The sequence below is a fragment of the Chamaea fasciata genome, unplaced genomic scaffold, assembly GCF_029207755.1.
Source record: "Chamaea fasciata isolate MVZ Bird 193981 ecotype frontalis unplaced genomic scaffold, bChaFas1.0.hap1 SCAF_9, whole genome shotgun sequence".
NCBI lineage: Eukaryota > Metazoa > Chordata > Aves > Passeriformes > Sylviidae > Chamaea > Chamaea fasciata.
The window spans coordinates 15905475-15930015 of NW_027094094.1; the positions used below are offsets into that span (position 1 = coordinate 15905475).

General features: G+C 37.7%; 1 protein-coding gene across 3 annotated transcripts in view; it reads right to left on the minus strand.

The window, feature by feature from the left end:
* Positions 1-8633: 8633 nt before the first annotated feature.
* Positions 8634-24541, minus strand: part of MYOF (myoferlin) — a 61352-nt gene continuing 45444 nt past the window's right edge. For 2 of the 3 annotated variants that reach the window (XM_066191198.1, XM_066191197.1), the window contains 20 exons: positions 24392-24490; positions 23927-24088; positions 23220-23385; positions 22572-22648; positions 19198-19209; positions 18282-18380; positions 17512-17637; positions 16617-16772; positions 16418-16509; positions 15294-15464; positions 14655-14803; positions 14293-14432; positions 13922-14010; positions 13745-13840; positions 13027-13168; positions 12609-12708; positions 11546-11739; positions 10222-10331; positions 9765-9912; positions 8634-9320 (listed from right to left, as the gene is read on the minus strand). In XM_066191198.1, coding sequence (XP_066047295.1) covers positions 9282-9320; positions 9765-9912; positions 10222-10331; positions 11546-11739; positions 12609-12708; positions 13027-13168; positions 13745-13840; positions 13922-14010; positions 14293-14432; positions 14655-14803; positions 15294-15464; positions 16418-16509; positions 16617-16772; positions 17512-17637; positions 18282-18380; positions 19198-19209; positions 22572-22648; positions 23220-23385; positions 23927-24088; positions 24392-24490 — 2367 coding nt within the window. In that variant the 3' untranslated portion in view covers positions 8634-9281. Of the gene's footprint in view, positions 9321-9764; positions 9913-10221; positions 10332-11545; positions 11740-12608; positions 12709-13026; positions 13169-13744; positions 13841-13921; positions 14011-14292; positions 14433-14654; positions 14804-15293; positions 15465-16417; positions 16510-16616; positions 16773-17511; positions 17638-18281; positions 18381-19197; positions 19210-21081; positions 21139-22571; positions 22649-23219; positions 23386-23926; positions 24089-24391; positions 24491-24541 lie in introns of all 3 variants that reach the window. The other variant, XM_066191196.1, reaches the window with a different exon arrangement.

Sequence of the window (24541 nt, forward strand, 5' to 3'; positions counted from 1 at the left end):
TGTTCCATCTTCAGAGATGAGCACTTGCTTGTGTGCCATAAGTACTTGAAAGTATAAAACTGCTTTTGGCACTAATTAGAGTTCAGACCCTTTTTAGTGCATACAGGCGAGGCTCAAACAAGGATACTGACTGCATTTTAAACATCAAGGCTTTTATCTTCAGGTAGCTGGGTGATAAGAGAACATCTGTCTGATAATAATGTGTCCAGTGGTCCATTCTTCCAGACCAAATAAACTGGGCTTGCAGATGGAGCCTTGGGGACAGAAAGGTAAAATTCTTGAGTATCAGTTTGGTATTGGGACAGTTTCCTTGTGGGTTTGAGCTCAGGACAAAACCAAAAGGATCCCGAGAGTCCCTTCAGGCCTTTCACAGGCAGAATTCTGAATTGAGAAAAAGTCCCTTTCAAAACTCAACAGATGCCTAACTAGGAGAACTAATGAACATGGTTTGGCTCTTCTCTTGCAATTTTTCAGGAGGTAAGATAAAGGTAAGGTAAAAGAAGGTCTCCTAAAGTTTCACTGGCTTTGGGTTGTGTTGGACAAAATTATTTCCTGAAAATTTTGAGTAAAGTTCACAATTCAGGTGTTTATAACTTCTGAGAGATATTACACAGGAATGTGGATTTAGCATGTGCTGTCCTCTATTATGAAGATGACCCTTCCAGTCTTCAAGTCAGAGGACAGAGAAGTGAAGGAAGAATTCCTGTAGGTAAGTGAACTGAAGCACAGAGAGTTTGAAGTAACCTTGCATGGTATAAATTTCAGGTAGCTCAGTAAAGGTAACATCTACTAATAACTTTGAAACATGTTTAAGAAATTCCTCACCTGGTGTAGCACTGCTTTCTGTAGATGGTTTACAAAATGAAAGCACAGGATTGTTTGGCACATTTGGAGGAAGTGCTGATTAAATTTAGCCACACAGCTCTTTGTTCTCAGCAGGTATGCATCATGCTATCACTGCTATTCTCTGCATTTAATACAGGAGAATTGTTGTTCAAAGGGAAGTGGAGGCTCTGTAGATTAACAGAGCTGCCTGGGAGCTGAGTCTGCTGAGACAAGCCTGATCATGAGGGGACCTGGTAGGGTCATTCTTCCACTCTGGTGTTGAAACAGCGCGCTGTGGGACCTGGTAACTCCTCTTACCCTGACTCTGCCTTCCCTTAACATCCTGAGGAGTAATGATGTCCTCCTTTGACATTTTCTGGCCTAGCTTTATGCGTAGTCAGAAATTTTGTTCTGTAAAATAAACGGGGAAAAAAAGGAGGAAATCAATAACGCTTTTTACAAATGGTAACTTATATTTTTTTCCTCTGGTAGCATAAGGGCACCATTGTTTATGAATGTTCTTCTTAAAAATGCTTGTTAGTCAAATTCTTCCTTTCCCTCAAGTCCTCTCTAAACCATACATCCTTCCTTCAGCTGCTTAGTGATTCTGTCCTATGCCAAATAATTGATTTTAATGGGGTAATTCTGAGTTATGAGGTAAGACAAATGAGTTTAGAATTGAGTTTTGTTTGAAATTCACCATTTTGCTTTAAAATCAGTTAAAAATTGTCATCTTTGTCAGACAGATATCTGCAGGGACATGTGCTTACCTAAAGGAACTAAGAAACACAAGTGGGGTAAAATTAAATAACTTCGTTATGCATAAAAAGAAAACAGAAGTTCATTGATCTTGACATTTCAGTTGAGGTGTTGTTCATTATACAGATACAGGGTCTGTTACAGCCTGTATCTCTGAGAGCTTGTTACAGCTCCAGCATTGCCCTGAGCTTGTTTAGATGTCACTGCTGTTTCCACAGGCAATTCTGGTAGCTTTCCTCAGCTTTTCACTGGAACTGCTGTTTGTGGCAAAACCAAAACCAATTTTCATGGATGGGCAATGGATTTTTTTTCTTTACCTTTTTAAAATTGCTTTCACAGCAAATTTTCACAGGATTAAAAAAAAAAAAAAGGTTGCGTTCAAATTAAAAAAAAGAAAAAACCCCAACAAAACGGAGGAGAAATTTGGTATTTCCAGTTTCCAAACTGGAAACTCAGCTTTTGAGCCAGTAGTGGCATGCTGCAGTGGGTATGTATAATAGAGTGGAAGTGTCACGGAGCAGGTGGCCACATGCTGAACAATTGCTGTGGGAAGGTGTTTCAGTGGTGCATCAGCAGCCGTACTGCCTGACCTTTGCAAAGGTAAGACTGGTTTGGAGGCTGGCTGCATTGAAGGCATTTCACCCATGCTCCAAAAGGGACTAGGAGCAGATCAGTCCCTAACCTGGTGCTGACAGCAGGACTCTCCCAGGATGTGGCAGGCTGGCCTGGCTTTTGCTGTGCAAGAGAGATTTGGAGTTTCAATCCATTTTCTCCCCTCCTTATTGCCCTGAGTGCAGTAGTTTGTTTTCAAGGTCTTTTGCTAGTTCGGAGCCACAGAGCTAAGGTTCTCTTTCATTGCTTTGGGGGATTTCCATTCTCTTTTCCTTTAATTTTCTCCTCCCTTTTAATTGCATAAGAGAAGCTAAGAATGTTAACTGATCAGATAATTCTGGGTTCATGTATATGAGCAAGAAGAATTCAGATTTACATGAAAATAGCTACCTCAGGTTAGACCTTTGAATTTGGAAATAAGCTCTTTTCAGGTCTATTTTCCTTCCATTGTTATGTGTTTTATTTAATGTGAATGGTGGATGTTTGGGGAGGGACAGACGTTTGTTTGACTATTCAGATGCATTGGCAGGGTTTAAGTTGGCACAGCATGGATCAGAGCAAGATGAGTGGAGACATCTTATATCTATTTAAAAACACACCCACGTATACTTGTGCAACTGAAGTAAAAGTAAATCCTTTCTCAGAACTGATTGCTTTTAGTGCTTTTACCTGTGTACTTTGTGTGTGTGTTTAAGCTCACAGCACAGTGGGACCATCCCATTTTGTTTCAGGATATTTCAAGGCAAGAAATAACAAAAAACTTGGAATAAATCCTCTGTAACAAAGTCCCTGTATGGCAACACGAGAAGAAGATCTTGCCATGTGTTCCAGTTCCTGTCTTTCTTGCATAAACAATTGTCTCTGGGGTTTGTTTTCTTTTTCTTTTTAAAGCTTTCTTAATATTCTAATAGTAGCAGTTATTCATATATAATGCATGCAGGTTTTTGCATGAGGGCAACTGGATTACGTGAAAGAATGTGTAGATCTGGGGCTAGACTGCTCTGACGTGGGCAGGATTAGTTTCAAAAGTTTAATTGACTGCCTCCTACTCCAAAACAGGAACTCTTCATCTTTGAAAGCAGCCCACGGAAATGGATCTCCTCTGCCGGGCCAGGGGGCGTCAGGGCTCCTGGGCAGGAGCTCATGGCTGGTCCCGGAGGAGATGAGGCTTCGAGTTGCCTTTGGAGGCTGCTGTGTGACTGCACAGGAGGTGTTCGGGACGGAGTGAAGGTGCTAATTAACTGGGCTAGCAGTTCTCAGCCAGGGAGTTATCTCAGTTAAAACAAAGGCTTCATGTTTCTGGGAGTAAAAGCAGGGCAGAATCGTATTAAAAATACTTCTGCAAGGTTTCTCCCCTTGAAAACATGGAAAGGAGTGTTAAGAAATCTTTGGTTTACTGTAGAAGCCTGGTGCTCTTCTCCAAGATATATGATGTCTAATGTTTTGCGGCTGACTGGAACCTTCATTGTTTTTTACATTTAGAGTAAGTCTTGGGCCTTCCCATGCATTCTTTACCTCAACGGGTAAGTTGTCCTCTTTGCAGTGTCCATCTTCATTTTTGGTACATATGTGAGCTGGTGGCTAAGTAGTTTTTTGGTACCTTAATTTTATATTTTATTGAGTTTTATTTTCTTTATTATATTTGTCTTCCTGTGAACGAGTAAATTCTTCTGAAGGTCTCTCCTGTGCTGCTGATATATTCTTGTCTTCCTGAGTTTGCCTGCAGTCCTGAAGTGGAGTCTTGTGGCAAAGGAACTTGCTGACAACTCAGCTTGAGATTATTTTGTTTGATGACTACATCAGCTTAAGATATTCTTCTGAAGGCCATAGCCCATGATTTCTTTCAACACACCATAGTACCATGGCTGGAAACAAATAAGAGGATTGTCTCACACTAAACAAAAACTCAGAAAGGGTGCAGGAAGGTTGGTAGTGTTTCTTTTTGTTTTGATTTTGTTAGTCAAGACCATGGTAGTGAATGGCAATAAATCCCTGAAGTTAGTCATGCCACCAGTGCCAGTGCATTGTGAAGCCATGGCCCAACTGGAACGGTGACTCTGAGGCTGGTCCATGATCAGTTCTTCATGGTATTTGATCTGATAACCTGAATACTGAGCAGGATGCAGTTAGGCTAGAAAACTCGGAAATTCAACAGGGAAGGACATCTTTCACAGCTGTGAGCGCATAGTCCTCCTCTCAGAAGCACAGTGCTATCGTAGAGTGGAATACTGTTCTGAGGATTCCAGTGAGGATGGGATGTAGTGAAGTATCAGAGCTAGTTTATTTCATAATGTTATCCTAATATGTAAATGCAGGGAGGCATTTCAGGCTTTCTCTGTCCTTATTAAACTAAATAATATGCTCTGCCAGTATGTTCCAACCGTCACCTAAAATACGGTCTAAAATGTCTCCTTTAACTTTTGTAAAGTTTTTGGCTTTTAGTTTGAAGGTTTTGAGAGGGGCGAAGTCTTCATGTGTGCACGTGCATGTTTTTAATATAGTACTTGAAGAAATGCATCTGATTTATGTTCTCTGCCTCTCTATAGCCTACTTTAGACCCTGGTTCTTGTTGCTCTGCCATTTTCCAGGCCAGTGTTGATGTCTTAAGCTTTTTTTGTACGGGAAGCCTTATCCTACTTGCTTGCTCTTGATTCTTTTCATTATCCGCATTCGAATCTTTATTCATTTACAATGTGCCTTTTTTGGAGACCTGTAGCAAAATAAAATACAGGGTTTGAACACAAGAGGATTATGATGGATAGAACACTGTTAACATAGCTTGGGTTTATTAATTGTTTCCTGTTTGATGATGCATCTAACTCCATTAATTTTCCTAACTGCTGTTTTGTAGAGAGCAGTGACACAACCCAACAGACACACAGCTGTGCGAAGAGGCGCTGCTGGGAGCTCTGGTGCTTAGGTGCCAATCTGCAACTGTTCCATTACTGCCTAACACCTCTTCAGGTTTATATAAACTCTCCAGTCTCTCTTGGTTGTGCATCTTTTCCTTTCTGGAAGTACGTGTATGTTTTTACAGCTACCCAGCTTGGCATTGAACCTGCATCATGACCAAAAGCTTCAGTATCTCCAAAGGCCTGGGATGACAGGTTCCCTCATACAACTGTCTGTGGTACTGACTGTCCACAATTTCTCCTAGAAGGTGGTGCCAAGCGTGTCTTCTTTTGTTTTACCATATTTGCTTAACAGCGACAAGAATTACACAGGAGCCTGGAAGCGAAAGTTCAGCTCACTTGTCTGCCTGAAATTTAAACCTAAATCCGGTGCGTGGCTGAGTGTGCCGGGCCGTTCCTGGTGCACCGTGCTGCCGTCACTTCCCACCACGGCTGCAGAGAGGAATGGAGAGGAAATGGTTTACTCTGCAGAAATGGTTTGCTGTGCAGACCCCAAGGGAATGCTGGCACCCTGCAGCAGCTCCGTGCTGGATAAGGCACGCTGGAGGCTCATTGTCTCTCGCTGACCACTTCTGGGTAGGTCTTCTAAATGCAGTGAGCACCACTCCCTTCTGTGCTGGCACCCCTGGATCCCTGGGAGGTGGCTGGGTTCCGGGTGTTTGTGTACCTCCTGCTGTGTTCTCAATGCCCCGGTGCTGTTTGCTGCAAGTCCTGACACCTTGTAGGTCTGAGAAAGGAACAGAACTGTCTTGGAGTCTTTTATCAGCACCTACAATGCCTTCAGAGTTTTTGCAGGCTTCAGGAAATGTGTTTTTCCTATAATGTTCCTCATCTTGCACTTGTCAGTGAATGCAATCTCTTAGCCACAGGAAAGGTTACAAGGGAAATAAATTTTTCAAAGGGTAACTTTGTGGTCAGACTCGACAGACAAATGTGTATTTCCTTTTTTTTTTTTTTTAATATATGAATATTTAAAGAAGTTTATAGTTTTCCATTAGAGCATTGTCTTCCTAATTCAGGTCCCTCTCTGTCTCCATGACATGGCAGCTCTGAGCAATGGCCAGTACTGTGTAAAAAGCTGCATGGTATTTACTAGCCGTGCCAGCACTGACACAAGATAGATGCAGCACTGAATGCTGCCATTTCACACTTCAGTAGTGCTTTCAAGTTGCTGAATAGATTCTTAAGCATGTAGGGGCAGGGAGTGGATACAACAGCATAGAGGTCAGAAAGCACCAGGTTTGGAGTCACTTTGTATATAATAGGTAGGTCCCAAAGGTGCTTACACCTGTGTTTTTCAAATACACTTAGGAGCAATGGACTTGATGGGACTGTTTTCCCTTGACTATTAAATGCATCTTGTTCATCTCCATAGGTGAAATGTATTTAGGGTAGGAATGAAACAGAAGTACTGGAAGGCCTTTGTGAACACACGAGACTTGGGATGTCATCTTGTGGCTGTTCAAAGAAATGCAAGAACAGCTTGTAAGTGTGCCTGAGTTTACTGCCTCTTTACACTGAGCTGGTATAGATGCAAGTTTCTCAAAATATTTCATCTTGGATTACACAAGATGGCTCTTTCTTTGTAAAGTACACCACAGTATCTGTTAACTTTCTTACAGCCCATGCCAGTAGTCAGGGTTTGGGGCAACTACAGCAAGCAGCGACAGAAGATCATATGCTGCTTGGATACCTGAGTGCATCAAGGAGTGCAGCCACTGGTGTTTGAACCCATGTGATGGCAGAGGCAGGAGGACTTGGACATACTGCTGCTGGTCACCCATTTTTTGCTGTAGGCACTTTCAGTTTCGCTTCAACTTTCCCTTGGCTGTTCCAGCCTTTCCCTGGCTGTTCCAGCTGGCTGGCAAAACAATCTCATAGGAGGAGGAATTCTAGGGGTTAAGTAATTTCCTGTAATAAGGAGGAGTGGTATCAGGCACATCCACATTCTGTGGCCTCACAGGCCATTTGCCTCAGCTGCTGGTAACTGGAGTGGTTCAGAGCTGGAGTGGCCAAAGTGAACATCCCGGTCATCGGTGCACAGTGAGAGCAGCACCAAGTTGTTCCCGACACAACTAAGGGCTAAATCTTTGGTAACTGTTCCAGCTAGACAAAAACCTGTTGCATGTTGGAGTCATGCACAGCAGCTGCACCAGGATTAGAGATTTGACTGGCACTGCATGGAAATATAAATGATCACCTTTTCTTTCTTGTGAAGATGTGCTGTCTTTTGTTTGTTACTGGGGCCGGCTGGCAGACAGAATGGCTTCTCAGACTTTTCAGTTATGTTTTTAATAGCACTGCCTAATTGAAGTGAAACGATCAAGCCTATGCATGCTTGAACAAAAAGGCATCTGGAAGAGGGTGAACTCCACTCAGAAGGGCAGTACCTGCCACTCTTCAAATGCTCTGTGAACAGGCTTGCTTGGATCTCTGCTCCACGCTCTTTGAAGTTAAATGCTTTCTAATTACAACCCTTAGAAGCAACACACTTTCTTGTCTTGCATGAAAATAAGTTTGCTGTGATTTTTACCGTTTGTCAGATTTATGGCACTGATTGAGACAGATTTTAATACTGGATGATCAAACATTTGCTCATGCAAATTGCTGGTTATTTCTGGAGTGCTATTTCATCATTAGTGGAGGGACAATCCATCTGGATAGTGATTAGTTCCAGCTCTAAGCTCTCATTCAAGGGTCAAGATGCTTGGGAGTTTCTTGACAACAAAAAACTAAGGATGGTGTTATGTTTTCGACAGGGTGACTGCTGCTTGCTCCACTCTAACATTAAATAGCTTCCATCATGTGAAGTCCCAGTGGCTAGACCTTTACCCCAACTCCTCCAACCAGATAAGGTTACTTATTTTGCCCAACAAATACATGCTTATTATTTTACAGTACTGTGTTATAAGAAAGTGTTTAGTATATCACTAAATACAATGACAGAAGTTTTAAAAGACTAATTAATTTTTGTCGTTATTTTTGACATCTTTGTAAAGACACCTGAAGTCTTTATCCAGTCAAAAATGTGACAATCACACCAAATGCTGATTTCAGGTTCTGCTGCAGATTTCCTTTATTTCAAGGGCCAGAGGATGTTCAGAGGTGCTTCTGTGTCAGCCCTCCATGAAAGTGAGATAGAATCACAGACTATAACCTGATTTTTTAGTGCAGATTGTATTTTACTCTGTCTTGGGAGGGGAGACTGAGGCAAAATGAGATACTTCCCATGTGCAGATCAGATTTCAAACCAGGGTTGATTCCAGGTCATCTATCCTCCTGTGTTTTGATTCATGATCATCTCAAAATACAAGGAGTATAGTGAAACTGGCCAGCATATTTCTTTATTCATTTCCTAACTAATGAATAACTTAATGAGAACTTTGAAGTATTTCCTTATTCTTCACTGTACAGATAACAGTGAAATACCTTAAATTCCAGGTCTGTGACATTACATCCTCTGATAGACATTACACAAGTCCTAATACACTCTACTTTTGTAATAGTTGAAGAAAATTGGAAACTTGCATTTTACTTGTGGATAAGTTTATTTAAAATTTTGTCATTATACTAATGTACAATATACAAATATACTAATAAAATGTATTATTCATTTCTATGTTTATTAACTTGTCAGGATACATGTATAGTGTTGTCAAGTCTACAACATGGCCAATAAGAATTTTAAGCAGAATGATGATGGAAACTTTGGAACTAGAAACAATGCATAACCTTTTGATTGCACTGTGATGTCGCTTTGGTAGACATACTTGTAAGTAGTGATGGATGTCCTTTAATTTAAAATGCAGAGTTTCAAAGTGTGCCCAAAAAAAAAGGACTCTCAAAAGGAAGTATCTGTTAAAAACCAGAGATTGCAGTAGCAGGCAGCTCCTCTGAGTGATTTTTATGAAAAACCCACTTTAAAAGCAGTCAGAACGTTACCATGCATAGGTACCACTGAAGTGAAAAAAAGGGGGTTGTGGGTTATTCCTTGTTTGTCAAAAACACCTTCCATGACCTCTTGAACTTTGGATAATCTTATGGAAAGTCTTAATTATCATTTTACCATTCTAAATACAAGCAGATAAAAAGGTTGGAGAGTCTCGCTGTTTTTGGTCCACAGCCTGGGGCAAAATTTCTGCACTATTTAAAAGGATGAGGTTAAAAAAATCTTCATGATGTTGGTTTCACGATCTTCATTGACAAATAATTCTGTTGGGGGAGGAGGAAGGAAACAAGAGAGGTAAAAAAATGTACACAAAATCCTTCAGTGTAGTTTTGTAAAAGACATTTTAAATATTAAAATGGATCAAAATGTATTCAGGGTGTGGTAATTTCAGTTAAAATACAGTGAAAATAGGTAATTTTTTTCAGAGTAATGTAGACTAGAGGCCAACTATTAGCTATTTTAATTGTGTAGGTTATTAACTGTTCTAAAGCAGTTCCTTGTTCAGTCTTTAGGTTAGTTTTAACCTAAATTTTAATTGTTTCTCAATAAAAATCAGTTGAATTTTTTTATAGCTCCACAGATATAATCCCTATCTCCTGCTAAGACAGAGGTGATAGACTGTGTCTGAGTCAGGAGTGTATCCTGTTGATGACTCCTGTCTAAGCTCATCCCACAGCTGAGGAACAGTAACAGTCAGAAATTCTTACCGGCAGGGAATAGAGGAACACTGCAGCAAACAGGAGGAAGATCAGCAAGATGATAAGGGCTATGAAGAGCCATTTAAACCTGCGCCACACAATAAATCTCATGGTCTTGCAGGGATTTGTAAACCAAAGGAAGGAAGTATCTGGCCGGCTGCATTTTGGAAGAAGTAAGTATTATTTATACTCTAAGACCAGGGAATACTTAAGCATGAGATTATAACACTTTAAAACATTCTGGTCTGAAGAAAAGAGTTTTGAAAATCCAAGATAGCTGCAGTAAACATATGCCATTAGTACTGAACCCACCTTGCATTTTATCCTAATGTTTGCAGGAGGAAACAAGATTGGCTTTTATAAATGGAGTTTTGCAAAGGATAACTGATGACTAATATATTACTGCATGCATTAGAGTAGCTAGATATTGGGTATTTCTAAAGCTAGTAGGATAAAAATATCTTACTTCGGTAGATCTAGTTTGGGGTTCATGTTGGGTTCATCTCTTCCTTTACCAGCTGGCCTTTCCTCAGCTTCTTTTTCATTGACAACTTCCAATGTCATTTCAACTTTACCCTTCAGAAAAAAGTGGCACAAGACAGGCATCTTATTGAAATTGCACTAATAGGACTTGCCTGATACTTACACAGAATAGTTTGGATCAGCTCATGGTGTACATCTGTGTTTCCGATTTCTTCCTCAAAATATACTGATTTCTGTACTATGACAGTGTCTCAACACAGTATCAGGAAAAGACACAGAGAAAAAAACCAAATCACTGGACATAATATTGTTCTGCTAATTCTTCTGTAGTTCTAAGCTATATATTTTTTTTCCAATTTGGCAAAACGAAAACAGTTGTTCTCTTCTTTCAGGAGCAACCCAAGGACTGCATATTTTCCAAATGACCATGCATCTATTTTTTCATATTGCTGTGGCTTGTAAATGTTTCTGGATATTTTTCCTCATTTATTAAATTCCAGTAATTCAGTTTTAAAGCAAAAACATTACAAAGAAGAAGATGACACCTTTGAAAGGCTTAATATGCTGCACATGATGAATATACGTTTATATTCTCCGTAAAACAGGTTAGAATGCAATCAGGGTCTTCTGATTGCATACATAATCACAAAGCTGGTCTGGATTCTCAGTACAGAGATTTTGTTTGCCATGTAAAAAAAAATCCTTTGGATTTAAACATTTTCCTTTAGTCTTTAATGCATTTGGGATGTCTCTGATGTTCTTCTGAGCAATAATGTGATAGAATCACACGATCATTTAGGTTGGAAAAGACCCCTAAGATCACCAAGTCCACCTTGTCAAATAGACCATGGGGCACATCCAGTCCTTTCCTGAACACCTCTAGGGATGGTGACTCCACAGTCTCCCTGTAGAGCCATTACAATGCTTAACACCCCTTTCTGTGAAGAATTTTTTCTTTATGTCCAAGCCAAATCTCCCCTGGCACAGCTTGAGGCAACGTATTCATTCACAGGACTTCATGAGCTGCTTTGACAAGACAGCATGACTCAACCTGCCACCACAGTCTTTCAAGTTAAACAAAGTTAGCAACAAACTACATAAATGAAGTATTAAACTCACATTTTAAACTAAAAAATTGTTGCTGGACCGAATTCCTGGACTTGTGCATGGAATGTCCTATTTACCACTCCTCTGTCTATCCACTGAAAGTTAACAGCTAAGTGGGAGACTCTTTACAGTCTTTCTTTGTAATTTGAAAAGTAAGGTGAGCACGTCCGAAGTACTTTTAAAAGTAGTAACAACCTTACCGCTAAAATACGGGAGCCATCCTTTTCAACGTAACATGGCCACCATCCTTTCATGGATTTCTGTTCAAAGAGAGAGGCAGTCCTGGGAGCCTTCTGAGAACTGTCTGCCTTGTATTCTGGAATCATGTCTATGTTACACTTCTCAGCAACTTTTGCTGGAATGATTGTTTTATGTAAATCAAGTTCCACAAAGCCTAGGAGGCAGATACAAAAACAAACGCTGCGTAACACAACCAACCATACAGCACAGCAGCTCAACCCTTGCTATCTCTAAACATCTACATACAGGAACTACGGGAAAGGCAATCAACAGGCACATGATATTCTTGTTTGTCTAAAGATGTTGTGAGGCAGGGAAGTGGGACACATTGGGTTGAAGTCCCTCTTGCTGGTGTTGATAAGTTTCATTTAGCAAGCTGGACTCCCCCTTCTTTAATGAAAGATTATTTGATTTTTTAAGAGGGTTTTTTTTCCCCACACACATCTAAACAGAAGATACCCAAATATAGCAATGTAATAAGTAATTTCTGACAGTTAAATGCATAATTTAGCAAGCTTTAATGATGGTTATAAATCAACTACTTCTTTTAAGATTCTGAGGCCTATGTAAGCTAAAGACTTTAGAGCAGTCTTAATAGAGGGCAGAGAATCCTGTGTAGAGGATTTCTCTAGGAAAGCTAGGGATTAGTAACAGTGTGAAGTAGATTGCTTAAACCTAAATTACGTGCTATTGCCAATACTCTTATTTAGAATTGAAGTGCCCTTGTTTAAGTAATTTTACTTAAAGAGAGAAGCAAAGTAAATTTTCATGCATGTTACCATTTCATGTGCCTTGTGAGAGGGTTTACCTGACTGAAAAGTATTGCCGTTTACCTGCCAGTAGGCCTTTACTGAACGAATACTTACTCTTTCATTCAGTAAGCCTGTACTGTGAAGGAAAGCTGGAGTATGTTTCCATGCTCAGTGTCTCTCTGTAAATGCAATCCTTACACGATAATTTCAAATTGTTCCCTTTGATATCCTGCTTTGAGACAATAGTAAATATTTTCATTCAAAATCTTACCCAGATAGTCATCCAAGGAGAACTTGTCATTATCCCATATTTGAATGATCAGTTTCGGTGGGATTCTGAATTCTGTCTTGTCAAGACTCCAAAAATGTTCCTAAAATATTAAAAAACAAATACCATACCTTTAAAAATTACTTATGGAAATTCAAAGCTGGGGTGCGCTAGTACTTGTGAATTCTGGGGTTGGTGGAAGTATTAAAAAAAAATCTTGCCGTGCTAAAAGCAGACTGCTGTTGTTGCCAGCATGTTGTTCCTGGCCCTAAGGCAAAATGAATCTGTTCACAACAGCAAAGTATATGCTGTGAGAAAGTATATGGAACTGAGCCAAATTGTCTCTTTCAATATGTTGGTACAAATTACCAGACTCGCTAGAATCTGTATTCTAAGCATTGAAATCTTTAGAAATGCTTACCTTTTTGGAAACTAAACAGAGTTGCTCTGCTGGGAGATAGTCAAAAGGAAAAACAAATCTCCAGTTAAAGTTCCCTTCGCCATCTAATGATCGGTAGTGGACATCAGTTTTCTGCTTATTTTCTTCATTACCAGGCATCCATCTGAAAATATGGAGAGATGTGTCTGGTGTTTGCAGTGAGACAACACTGGTGCCTCTTTGTACTGGAACTGTGTCATTAAGGAGTTGCAGGCAAGCTGCAAGAATTGCTCACAGAGGGCTGGGGAGTTTTTCACGCCCCTTTGCAGTTTGGTTCCAATTTGGCACTGTAAATAGGAACATCTGAACTGAATTTCTGATCTAAGACCAGTGCTGTATCAGCGGTGAGTTGCTGAGCTCTTTGTTAATGAGAAATTAGATCTGCCTGGTAGTATATTTCTCTGTTTTCTATTGCTTTTTTATATTAAGACCAGGGAATGTAAAAATTAAGAATCCAAGTCATGCAGCATCAGAGCTAACTCTTTGCCTTTTCAGTTGCTGTTTGTCTCAAGAGATGAAATTCTGGGATCTTCCACCACACATTAACTGGCCTTGCTTTATCTCGTAACACTTCTGTACTTCTCTGAGGTTAGCATTTGACTTAGCTGAACCAAATCATATTTGAAACCCATGGTCAAGGTATTCCCAGGACATTCTGAGTGTTACTCATTTTAAGTGTTACATGAGAGAATGCTCTTACCCCTTCACATAGATGTCACTCATTTCTTCTCCTGTGATGCTCTTTTCATCCAGAAGGACATCTTTGGTGTTCCAGACAATCACACGCAAGATATACCTAAGAGAGATGTTTGGGGCAAGAGTTTTGGATTGCTTTGTCAGGGCTGCCAGAGGGTATGCGGTATGTGGGGATACTCACTTCTTGGCTTTGCGGGGAGTGATGTTGAACGGAGGGCCTGGCGGTCCTAAGCTTTTGGGGAAAACATCCACCCACATCTGCAGCTTTCCCTATAGCAGTGAAAAAGATGGATGAGGGATTGTTTGTTGCATATAGGTTTGTTATGGCCCCTCAATTTTTCAGGTAAGTTTTCTGGTTTCTACAGAAACTTTCTTTAAAAAGCTGTGTTTTATTATGTTCCTAGACTAAGCTGCTTTACATTTTAAGCCAAGCAATAATGATTTGTAGCCCTGTTCCCCCTGAGAGATACCACACCATTAGAAACATGACATAAATTCTGGAATGCTCCATTTCTGCCTTTGAGAAATCATAACCAAGCCAGTTCACAGTACCTGGGAGATGTTGGGCTGGAAAGTGCTATATAAAGTTCTTGTTTCCACATGTTCAGGTACCAAACCCTGGGTTCTGAGGATATGAAGGGCTAACCGCTCTTCACCTGGACCAAGATGCTGATGCAAGATTTTGTTAGCTTCTGAAACAAAAGAAATGGGATAAAAACAGGGGCTTATGAACTAGAATTTGCATTTGAACTTAAAAAAAATTAAAAGTAGGTATTTAAAATTGAGCATAAAAGTGTGTTCAACTGGGAGAAAAATCAAAGATATTTTTCTAGTATTCCATAAATAGCTGGAAAGTTTTATATTTTATCAATGTAAATTTAAGACATACATATAAAATAAGTGAACCAACTCACCAGCTTCCTCCAAAGTATAGTCTTGGCCCCCATAGTTAATCTTTCTGCCATTCTCAGAGAGGACAGGAGGCGCATAGCCTTTAAATCTGGCTACATTTTGCAATAACTGGGTGGGTTTTAGTTGATCACGCCAGGTATTCACACCTGAACTTTTATGAAAGCAAAACAAACATCCTAAAATTATTCACCTTTCAGGGCATCTATACATCATGTAAAACATATTTATTAAACTAGCTCAGAAAGAGCAGCACTGTAACTGCCGAGACTGAGGGCTCTGGAGTTTGATATAGTAACATAATTTTGTGTCAGTTCAATTACCTTCCAAGACTGAGTATTTTTTTCTTTATGGATCAAAATAATTTACACTCACAGATGCTTTCATATTTACTTGCAAGACGAGGTCACAAAATTCTGTTAAGTGTGAGTTCTCTGGACAGAAATAACGTACATTACTGTATTGAGGAAATAGTAAAATATTTGATGCCATGGTTTCCAGTGAAGGCTGTTCTGAAGATTTACTTGGAATTTAGATGATAGAACAAGCACAACAAATACCCTTGAAAAGCCACAGCATTTTTTTTTTAGTGATTGGTTACTACGTCTTACAGATTAAAATTTTCAACAGACAAAATTACTTACATCCAGTACTGCTGGGGGATGCCACAGTGAGATCCGTATCGAGAAAGGAATCTGTTTTCCAGATCAATTATGGTTTCACCCACTTTTTCATCACGAGTCAATGCATCATAATCATAGACTGAAATTTTGAGATCCTTTTCTTGAGGCAAGAAGCAGCTGAGTTCATACATTCTAAACATAAAAATTTCCTCGTTAAGGCTCTTTTGAGAAATGCTTCTTATTTTTAAACTTAACAATACAAATTGAAAAAAGCACTTACTAGCATATTTTTGAGCAATAGCCTTTAGAAGGTATTAAAAGGATGCTTCCAGTGCTGATAAATCTAGCAGCAATTATCTTTCATGCTCTAATTTCTATTTGCACTTATAAAAAATTTCCTTTTTACTCCTCTGGATCTTACCTCCTTCCTTTCTGCACAATGTATTACTTAGATGTTTTCTGTGCATCAGCTTGAATTTGGACCGAGGAAGGAAGTTACTTTGTGTCTGTAATCAAGTGTCTTTGCTGTCTATTTCTTTGCATAATCTGAACAACTGAAAACCTGTAGTGCATCATCACAAATTATGCTCTTCAAACCCTTTATAATCCTTCTAGTCCTCCTCTCTGAACCTTCTAAGTTATCAAAATCCTCCTACAACTCGAAACCAGACGCAGAATTTCACAGTAATTATGCAGATGATGTCACTTTTTATTCCTAACTACTGGTTTTTTATTCATATATTTCAGTGGTGTCATTAACCTTTGATGGAAAGACCAGTGTACTGGGAATGCATACTAAGATGATCACTTGTGAGATCTATCTAGTTTTCAGAGTTAAAACCTTCTCCATATTCCATAAGCATATTTTTTTACTCTTATATGCCTAACACAGGCTGGTTTTAAGATACATACATTGTTTTACTTTGTGCAATTTACCCACATGACAAAGAAAATCAATGGATTAGCCAAACATCTGTGTTTTCCAATGATTTCAAAGGAAAATATCTCATGCAATTTTACTCACAATGAACTGTCAGTATATAACTATGAATAGAACACTGAATATTTAAAGTAATGGTTTACTTTAAAAATTAGGAAAACATTCTAAAATACAGTAAATTGAAAATACAAAAAAAGTGTGTTACCTGCCAAAGATTGGGTTGAGGGTATTAGGCACATAATGATCTCTGTCTTCAATTACTTTTTTACTTAGAGTTATTTTTATATAAGGATCACACTATTTAAAATAAGAAAAAAAATATTGTTAAAAAGTAGTTATCAAGGCTAACTTTATTGAAAGTATAGGAGAGCAGTCAGCTGCCAGACAAGAGCAAACAGCCTCACCAGCCCGTTGTTGTCCTGGGGCTGGAGCTGCAGGGCTCGGATGATGTAGATTCTCACGATGCACTCCTGGGGCCCGCTGTCGGGCAGCTCCCGGAACTGCCGCGGAGGAGCTGGAATTGCTGGGTCGTCAGGCAGCGCATAGATCTTAAACGAGCCCTAGAAAACGGTATAAAGACATGGTCAAGATAAATGTGGAAAAGTCACTCTGCTAAGTCTGTTTTTTCTTATTTATCCTACACATACGCACTCTGTTTTATATAGGAATAGCAAAATTATGGCCTTATCCACAGTGACTTAAAAGTCTTTTGTTTTAGTGGGTTTTGGATGATAAGACTAAAAAGACAAAGTTACATCCTTTGACAATTTAACTCAATTCAGCTGTTTTGATGTCAACACAATTACTCAGTTTTGCCCGAAATACTTTGTATTTGTTTCTCTCTCCAAAAACATCATTCAAGGTTTGGAGGATTTTTGATTGGTTGGTTGGTTTTATCTACATCAGCATTATTTTAACCTACAGAAGTCACAGAAGCACAGAAATAGTACAAAATACCTTTTCCAAAATCATTCTAAAAATGTGCTTTTTGGAATTTGAGTCCTGTTTGAGAGGTTATCAGGAAAGGTTCTGTCCCATGGTTACCGGGGAAGATTACATTAGCAGGAATTACATTTCTTTTCAATTTACACGTAGCACATCTAGCGTAAGCAATGTGTAGCTGTACCTTTCTTGAAAAAGATGGGCCTGAAGCTAAGTAGTTAGGAATATCTGTTGCCCCTGCTAATGGACACACCAATATTTAAGCTGAAATGCTTGAATATAGGTCTACTTAAATAACCACTTACATATAGAAGACTGCAACCAGCATTTGTCTGTTGCCCACCATTTGAAATTTACCTTGAATTCCCCGACCACTGATGGATCATCACTCTCCTCAGATTTCCCTCTGTACAGTTTAAATGTATCACAGAAGTCTGTTAAGTTATTGAATTCAGGTACTTTTTCCAATTCACAGTCATACACCTTAAAAAAAAAAGAAAAAAAAGAGGAAAGTTTAGCAATTATCATATATATGAGTTTCACCACAGTGGCACTGCAAAGTATTTGATGTAATATTTTAGGGAACCAAAGCTTTTGGAACTAATTTCATATCAAAGTGGGAGCAAATGCAATGTTTTGGAGAACACGATAAAGCTTCATTTAGGCTTGGTTAAAACAAGAGTTTAGCATGCTACAAGAGTAAGTAGCATGTAATAAGCTGACCTTTACTTTCTTTGTTAGCTGTATTAGATAAGAAATAAAAGTAGCCTCACTTCAAATTTTAGCCAACAAACAGTAAAAGTACTGCTTCTCTGTGCTCGTACTTTCTTAATGTGTATGTTAGGATCTGCCTGGGACCCAAAAAAGTCAAGAGTAAAATTCCCTTTGACTGAAGGTGAGATTAATCTATTAATACATCTCTTAGTAGTGCAGTTAAGTAGAAGAGAAGCTGAGATATATTCTTAAAACCTTCATTTAATCATATGAGTAAAGTAAAGAACCTTTATGGAAAATCATGTATAGTTAAATTTTGAAGAACATTAAAAAAAAAAAAAAAGGACAGTTTTGAATAGGTCCTGGGCCTATAAACTCTGAAATATGTTAACTTATTTTATCCTGAGCAATACCTTTAAAGTGTCATATCCTTTTTTAATGTACTGTCCACATTTTTCATATTCTCCTACTGAAGCATAAAATTTGCTCCACCAATCAACAATTTCTTCCTCCTTAAAGAAAAGCAAATAAAAAAAGCTTTTATTGGGAGATAAAGTCTCTCTCCTTTCATACTGCACAGCAGAAATAATGAAAATAAGCATAGTAACAAATAATATACTCTAAAACTTATTATCAGTTAGGTAATATTAAAGCCTTACCTGAAAGAAAATTAGAATATAATAATTAAGGCAGTTGCAGATCTACCTCATTGTTAACCAAATGCAGTTGAAAAGCAGTTGAGTCTTGCCCCTTAAAAACAGTACTGCAGTAAGCCTCATGTCACCTCGATACTAGCAATCTATACATTCTACTAATACAGTATTTCTGTGGGTTTTTTCTATTTTTATTTAAGTCTGACAATTACTGTTTAGGAAAGTGCTATTTTCTGTATTTCCAGGGATTGCATAATATAATAATTTGCCCCTGAAAACAAACCTCCAATGGTAATAAATAGCATTCATTCTCTGTGAATTAACAGAATGAATAGTATTCATCCGCTGTGTAAATCTGACTTTTTTTTTTTTTTAAGATTGTTTGGATTTACGGAGAATCTTAAAGTATTATGCAGATCATTAAAGGTGAGGGTTTGTTTGGGCTATTTCGGAATTGTTGGGGGTTTTTTTTATAGATAGGGCTTCCTATTTCAGTCTTGCATATTTTTCCTAAATTTACCATGTTACAAGTTCACTGTAGGTTTCATATCAAACACTTTTAGAGATTACTGTTCTCACCCACATGCTTAAAATGCTAATTTGTAGGCAGTATTGATATACTGGTTTTCAACTGGAGAAAGCAATGTGTAGATTTTTTTTAAGTACTATACATTACCTTTTCTGTGAGCTGCTCATGAAGATCAAGTCATAAAAAAGAGCAAAATAAAAGCAATGGTAAGGATATGATTTGTAGAATTTTATACAGTTAAATAGGCTTTAAATGTTTAGGAGTTTGAATACAGTAAGTATGCAAAGTAAGTTACTAACATTATTAATTTAGAAATGCTTTTGAAGAATATTCACGCACCATGTGCTTAACTTGATATTTTTGTGCTGTCAGAAAAGCAGAATGTTCTAGATATTGAATTGGAGCATGCATATATACATATATATAGATATATACATTTTAGAAAGTGGGTTTTTAGGACTATTAGATATTATTACCCTGTGCTTTGTTCTTTGTTTAACAAAAAAAATTGTGTCTATAGATTTATCCACATAAGTGTAAAAACAATGTGCACAATCCAAAATGCTTCACCTGTTGAATCACAGACACCGTAATTATGACCCACTAGTCCATTAAGAGCAAGCATCATGCATCCCATCCGGAAGCCACAATTAGCAAGTGCAATTTCTGCTACTTTTTATACATTATACCTTGTGCTTTCATTTAAAAGCATTAGCAATTAATTTTTGTGCAAAGCAGAAGAAATATCCAAAACATTTTATGAATGCAAGCCAAATGCATCAATAGGTCAGGACATCACTCTGGTATATCATTCTCATTTACTCCCATTTCTGTTCTCTTAAGTAATTATTTTGCTGGGATGTTCAGGTCTATCATATTTTATTAGTCTAGTCTACCTTCAAATCATAAATACAGCATATTCTTATCAGATAAGCATGGGACTGTCATTTTCTAAAGACAGCTGGAGCAATTTTTTTGTGGAAACAACATCATTAGTGATTTGTAAAACTTAGTGGCAGAATTCATGAGGTAATTTTGAATAGTTTGCGATATTTAAATTTCACTTTGTTTAAATACTGGTTTGTAATGTTGACAATGTAAAGGTTAGCTTGCATAATTATGCAATCATAATTTAAAGACCAAATTTAATACCTTTTCACAAAATACACTGTGTGGAACTCTGAATCTTTCATCAACGCGTAATGTTGGAAGAGTTTAAGTCAGGGGTTCTGTTTTGGGTTTGTAATTTTTTCCCTTAATATACCTCAAAATGTCTCTTCAAATAATGCACTTGGTAGTTTTGGAAAGAAGTAGTTAAGGAGAAAAATAAATCAAAACCTTAAGATCCTCCTTAAAAATTCCCAGAGCAAATAATAGTCTTCAATATTTGGATATTATTGTTACTAAATTTGTAATCAGGATGTGCTCACAAAATGCCAAAAGACAGAATAAATGCCATACGACAAGTTAGAGATTTTGGAGTGAAATATTCACATGGTAAAAACAATGTATTGTTACTGTCCTTTTAAAAATGTACCCAGTAACTTCACTGTAGCTTGTTATACATGAAGTTATCAAGACATTAACAATTAACTATTATCTTTTAAAAAACATCTGGAATTATGGAAAAAAAATCTAAGTGATGCAGTGGATCCCTAGAAAAGTCAGATAGAATTTTTTAATTGTAATTTTATTTTCCAGGAAGTAGACTTCTAAACAAAGTTTAAATATTAATAGCATAGTGAAATAATTCCTGTTTATTTTTTTTGCTTTTATCACACATATTCTAAGTAAGCTGAAACGCAAAAGAAGTTTTTAGTAGTTCATACACATTGCACATATGCATAGTAAGATTTTCAGAACAAGGATACCTTAATATAACTAATCCTACTGGACTTTTGAGCATCATCTCCTCCAAAATCTCTCTCTGGCAGAACTGCCAAGGGAAGTACCCCCTCAAGGCCCCACAGGTTAACACTGCTCCCCATCCGACCCGTCCTGGTCACCTGCATGCATCAGTTTGGTACATACATGCACTGTTGTTGGAGAAGCCATTTTGCTGAGTGCTGTTGACACACTGCTTAAACACTGGAAATTGGAATGTAATTGATGAAATTTTGGCATTTTGTGTCCTCAGGGTGTTGTCTGCATAGCACTTACACTTTCCACAGTTTTACTTTTTTCAATTCGGATTGTTCTGAGTTTTCATTGCTCTAATATGGATGCTTTCACTGTATCTAATGTTATGTTTGGCTTGAGTGATATCAAACTAAAAGTTGTGTTTCTGCTTATGAACATTTAAAATTTTCCCTTTTTAGTTGAAATGAACCACACAAATAAAATCAATTTTACTTGTGACTTTGAAGTGCAAAGTCTTCCATATTTTCTAAGTATTTTTCCTTGTAATTTTTAAAGAAAATAATACTTGTCCGTTCCAACCAGTATTAGAATATATACTACTTGTATTAGAAGAGAAAACCTATTTCAGATAAAATAGGTTTTATGTTCTAAATGTTCTAAATTAAATATTAATGACAATTTACATGTATTATGACAGTAATCACAAGATCATGGTCTATGATAGAGTCTGAATATGATGGCAAGAAGAAGAAGAGATGAAGTAAGAACAAGGAAATCAATACTCAAATAGAAAGTTCAAAAGTTTAAATTAAATAGTATTCAACTTGGGACTTCTGTAACAACAAAATATTTTGCATTTTCAAAAGTCAAAACTGTGGATTAAGAGCCTGCAAAATTGCTATATATTAAAGGGTATAACTTCTCTGCTTCCTTTAATGTAACAGGCCATCAGAAATCTATGAAAACACCTTCTAGACAAGGGAAAAATTTTACAGTCCAAAAAGAATTAACATTTTTTCCTTTAAAATTTACTGCTTGGAATCTGTCTTCAGTCATGTTTCAACTCAAGAGTAAAAGTCTATAAGCAGAATTAGTTTTTACCTGGAAAGTAAAACTGTATTGTGGTGGTCCCGAAAGAATCAGAGCAGTAAAGAGACAAGGCACAACAGAAAAGGAAAAGAAGTGTTAGTGCAGAAAAAATTGTTTCAGTGGTATTGGGTTTGGATGGCTTCAAGGTAAGAAATTTTGGCTAAGAAATGAGTGTGATAAAATGAAGGGCTGAAGGACCAGAGCATACACCTACTTATAACTCCTTCAGCTAGACCTGGTCAGTCTGTGCAAAATCAGGCTGCTCAACCACCAGCATTGGGAACTGGGGGATGTTCTATCACATACTTTCAGTAGCTGTTGAACAAGTGAATGAATGCTTAAGCTACTGGTGAATTTGACCAAGGACAAAATGCTATAGTTTGGTGTATACTATATGAAAACAAAGATTAAAATTATTAACAAATTTTCTTTGCTTTCCTGTCACCAAGTAACTTTCTCCCATCTGGTTTTCCAGAGGGTTGCATGTGTTTCTGACAATTTTGCTGTCTAGATAGCTCCTCAGAAATCAGAGATCTTAAGAACAAAGTCAAGCATCAAATTTCAAAGATTACCTGAGCTGTTAGCAGTGGCTGTGTGTCTTCCATATCAATTACTGTGTCCTGGCGAGGTGCAGCAGAGAGCAGACTAACTGTAAGCCAAAGGTTTTATTAAGGCAATGTGTTACAGGAAAAATACCTTACTAAACAGTTTCATCAGATTTAAATCCAGACAGTTACAGATGATATAAAATAATTCATTGCCACTTTTTACTAAAAACAAACAAAATACTTTTGTGCAGGATATGCAAACTTTTCATATATCGAATTAAAATTAAAAGTAAGAGTAAAACTTGAAAAAATGTAGAGGAGATGTCACCATTGTATTCAGACCATATTTGCTGGAATACTGGATCATTTCTTTGGCACTAGTGCTGAGGTGATCTGCAGGCAGTTAACTTCCAAGTTGATCCTAAAGAGGAACTTCAGGGAGTGAGCAAAAGTCCAAGAGTGGACTCCCCTTTGCATTTTGCCCTCTTATGCTTCATAGAATGTTACAGTAATTAATACTCTCTGTTAGATGTTTTTCCTTTCAGATATCATTATCTCCACCTAAGTACTCAATATGAGATGGCTATTCATCAGTACAGCAGTCAGAGTAAACAGGCAGGTAATTCTAGCATCTCACAAGAAAGTAGAACTTTTTATTTTCCAACTTTCTACCTTTCAGTTGTGGTGCAATGTCCTGTTTAGTAGCGTAGGGGTCACAGCGAAAGCTTTCCAGTAAATCAATGGTACATTGTCCCACGATGGGCTTCCGTCCAAATGGTCTGTGGTCTATTACTTTAATAACAAGAGATGGACTGTATAGCTCCTCTTTGGGTAAAAGCTAAAAATAGAAAGTTAGACAGGTTTGTTTTTTTTTTTTTAACTATGCAAACAGAAGAAAAAGAAAGAATAAAGATTTCCCCCATAAATCAGAGCTGTTACGTCATTTATTTATTATTGAACCCCTGTGTTCTATGGCTGTATGGTGAATGAAAACTTCTATAGTTTTCATAGTCAACATTTCAAACAGTCAATAAATGTCAGTAAGAATAATTGCCCCAAATCCTGAAATTTCTTGACTCTTGCACAGCACCCATCCTAGCAATAAGGAAGTAGCCCAACATCTGTAGGTAAATTGATGCCTTTTCAAATAAAAAAATATATACTGCACTGGATTGTGCATATAAGTTTGTGCAACCTACCAGTGACTGTAAAGACATGTTTACAGGATCTTTATTACAGTTTTCAGGCTCGTAAATTGCTCATAGTAAATCAAAAAAGGATTTGTGAGTTTTTCTACTCAGAACAATTCCTTGACCTTTAAAACTATGGAGGAACTTATTTTACTATAGATAGCTGAAATAAAGGTTTTTGTAACGTACAACTTTCATGAAGAGAACAGAGGATGGAAAATTCGGTGTCTTTTTGAGGTTTTTGATCACCACAGACTCCACCATTTCACCCCCACATTCAACAATTAGACTTGGAGACATAACAGGTGCCAGTTGGTAGTTTTTCATGTTCCGCAACCCCCAGGCCAGAATCTGTAAAATGAAATCCAATATAAGCAGAAGCGGGAAGGGATAGAAATATGCTTAATGTAACACTCAAAAGTAGGAAAGAAGAAATGAAATCTTTTCTATAATAATATGTGTCTGGCAAAATATTTCAATGTTTTAGTTCCAGGAAGATTAACGGAAACAGTGTCATTCACAAACATTTAGAGAAAAGAGTATTTCTCAGTATAACTTTTTGTTTGTTTGTTTTCTGTAAGTAAATGCACAAACTTTCTGTCTGGAGGATGAGAAGACTGCACTTGTATTCAGTTAGTTTAAGAGTAACCATACCTCAACAGCAGTGAGTTGAACTACTGGTCTGATTCCTTGAGGGACCATGTAAAGCATTGGTGCCCTTTGTGATGGAAGAATTGGAAGGTTGGTACCACCCTGTTAAGACAAAAACATGAATATTAGTTTCTCTCATCTTTCTTAAATGAA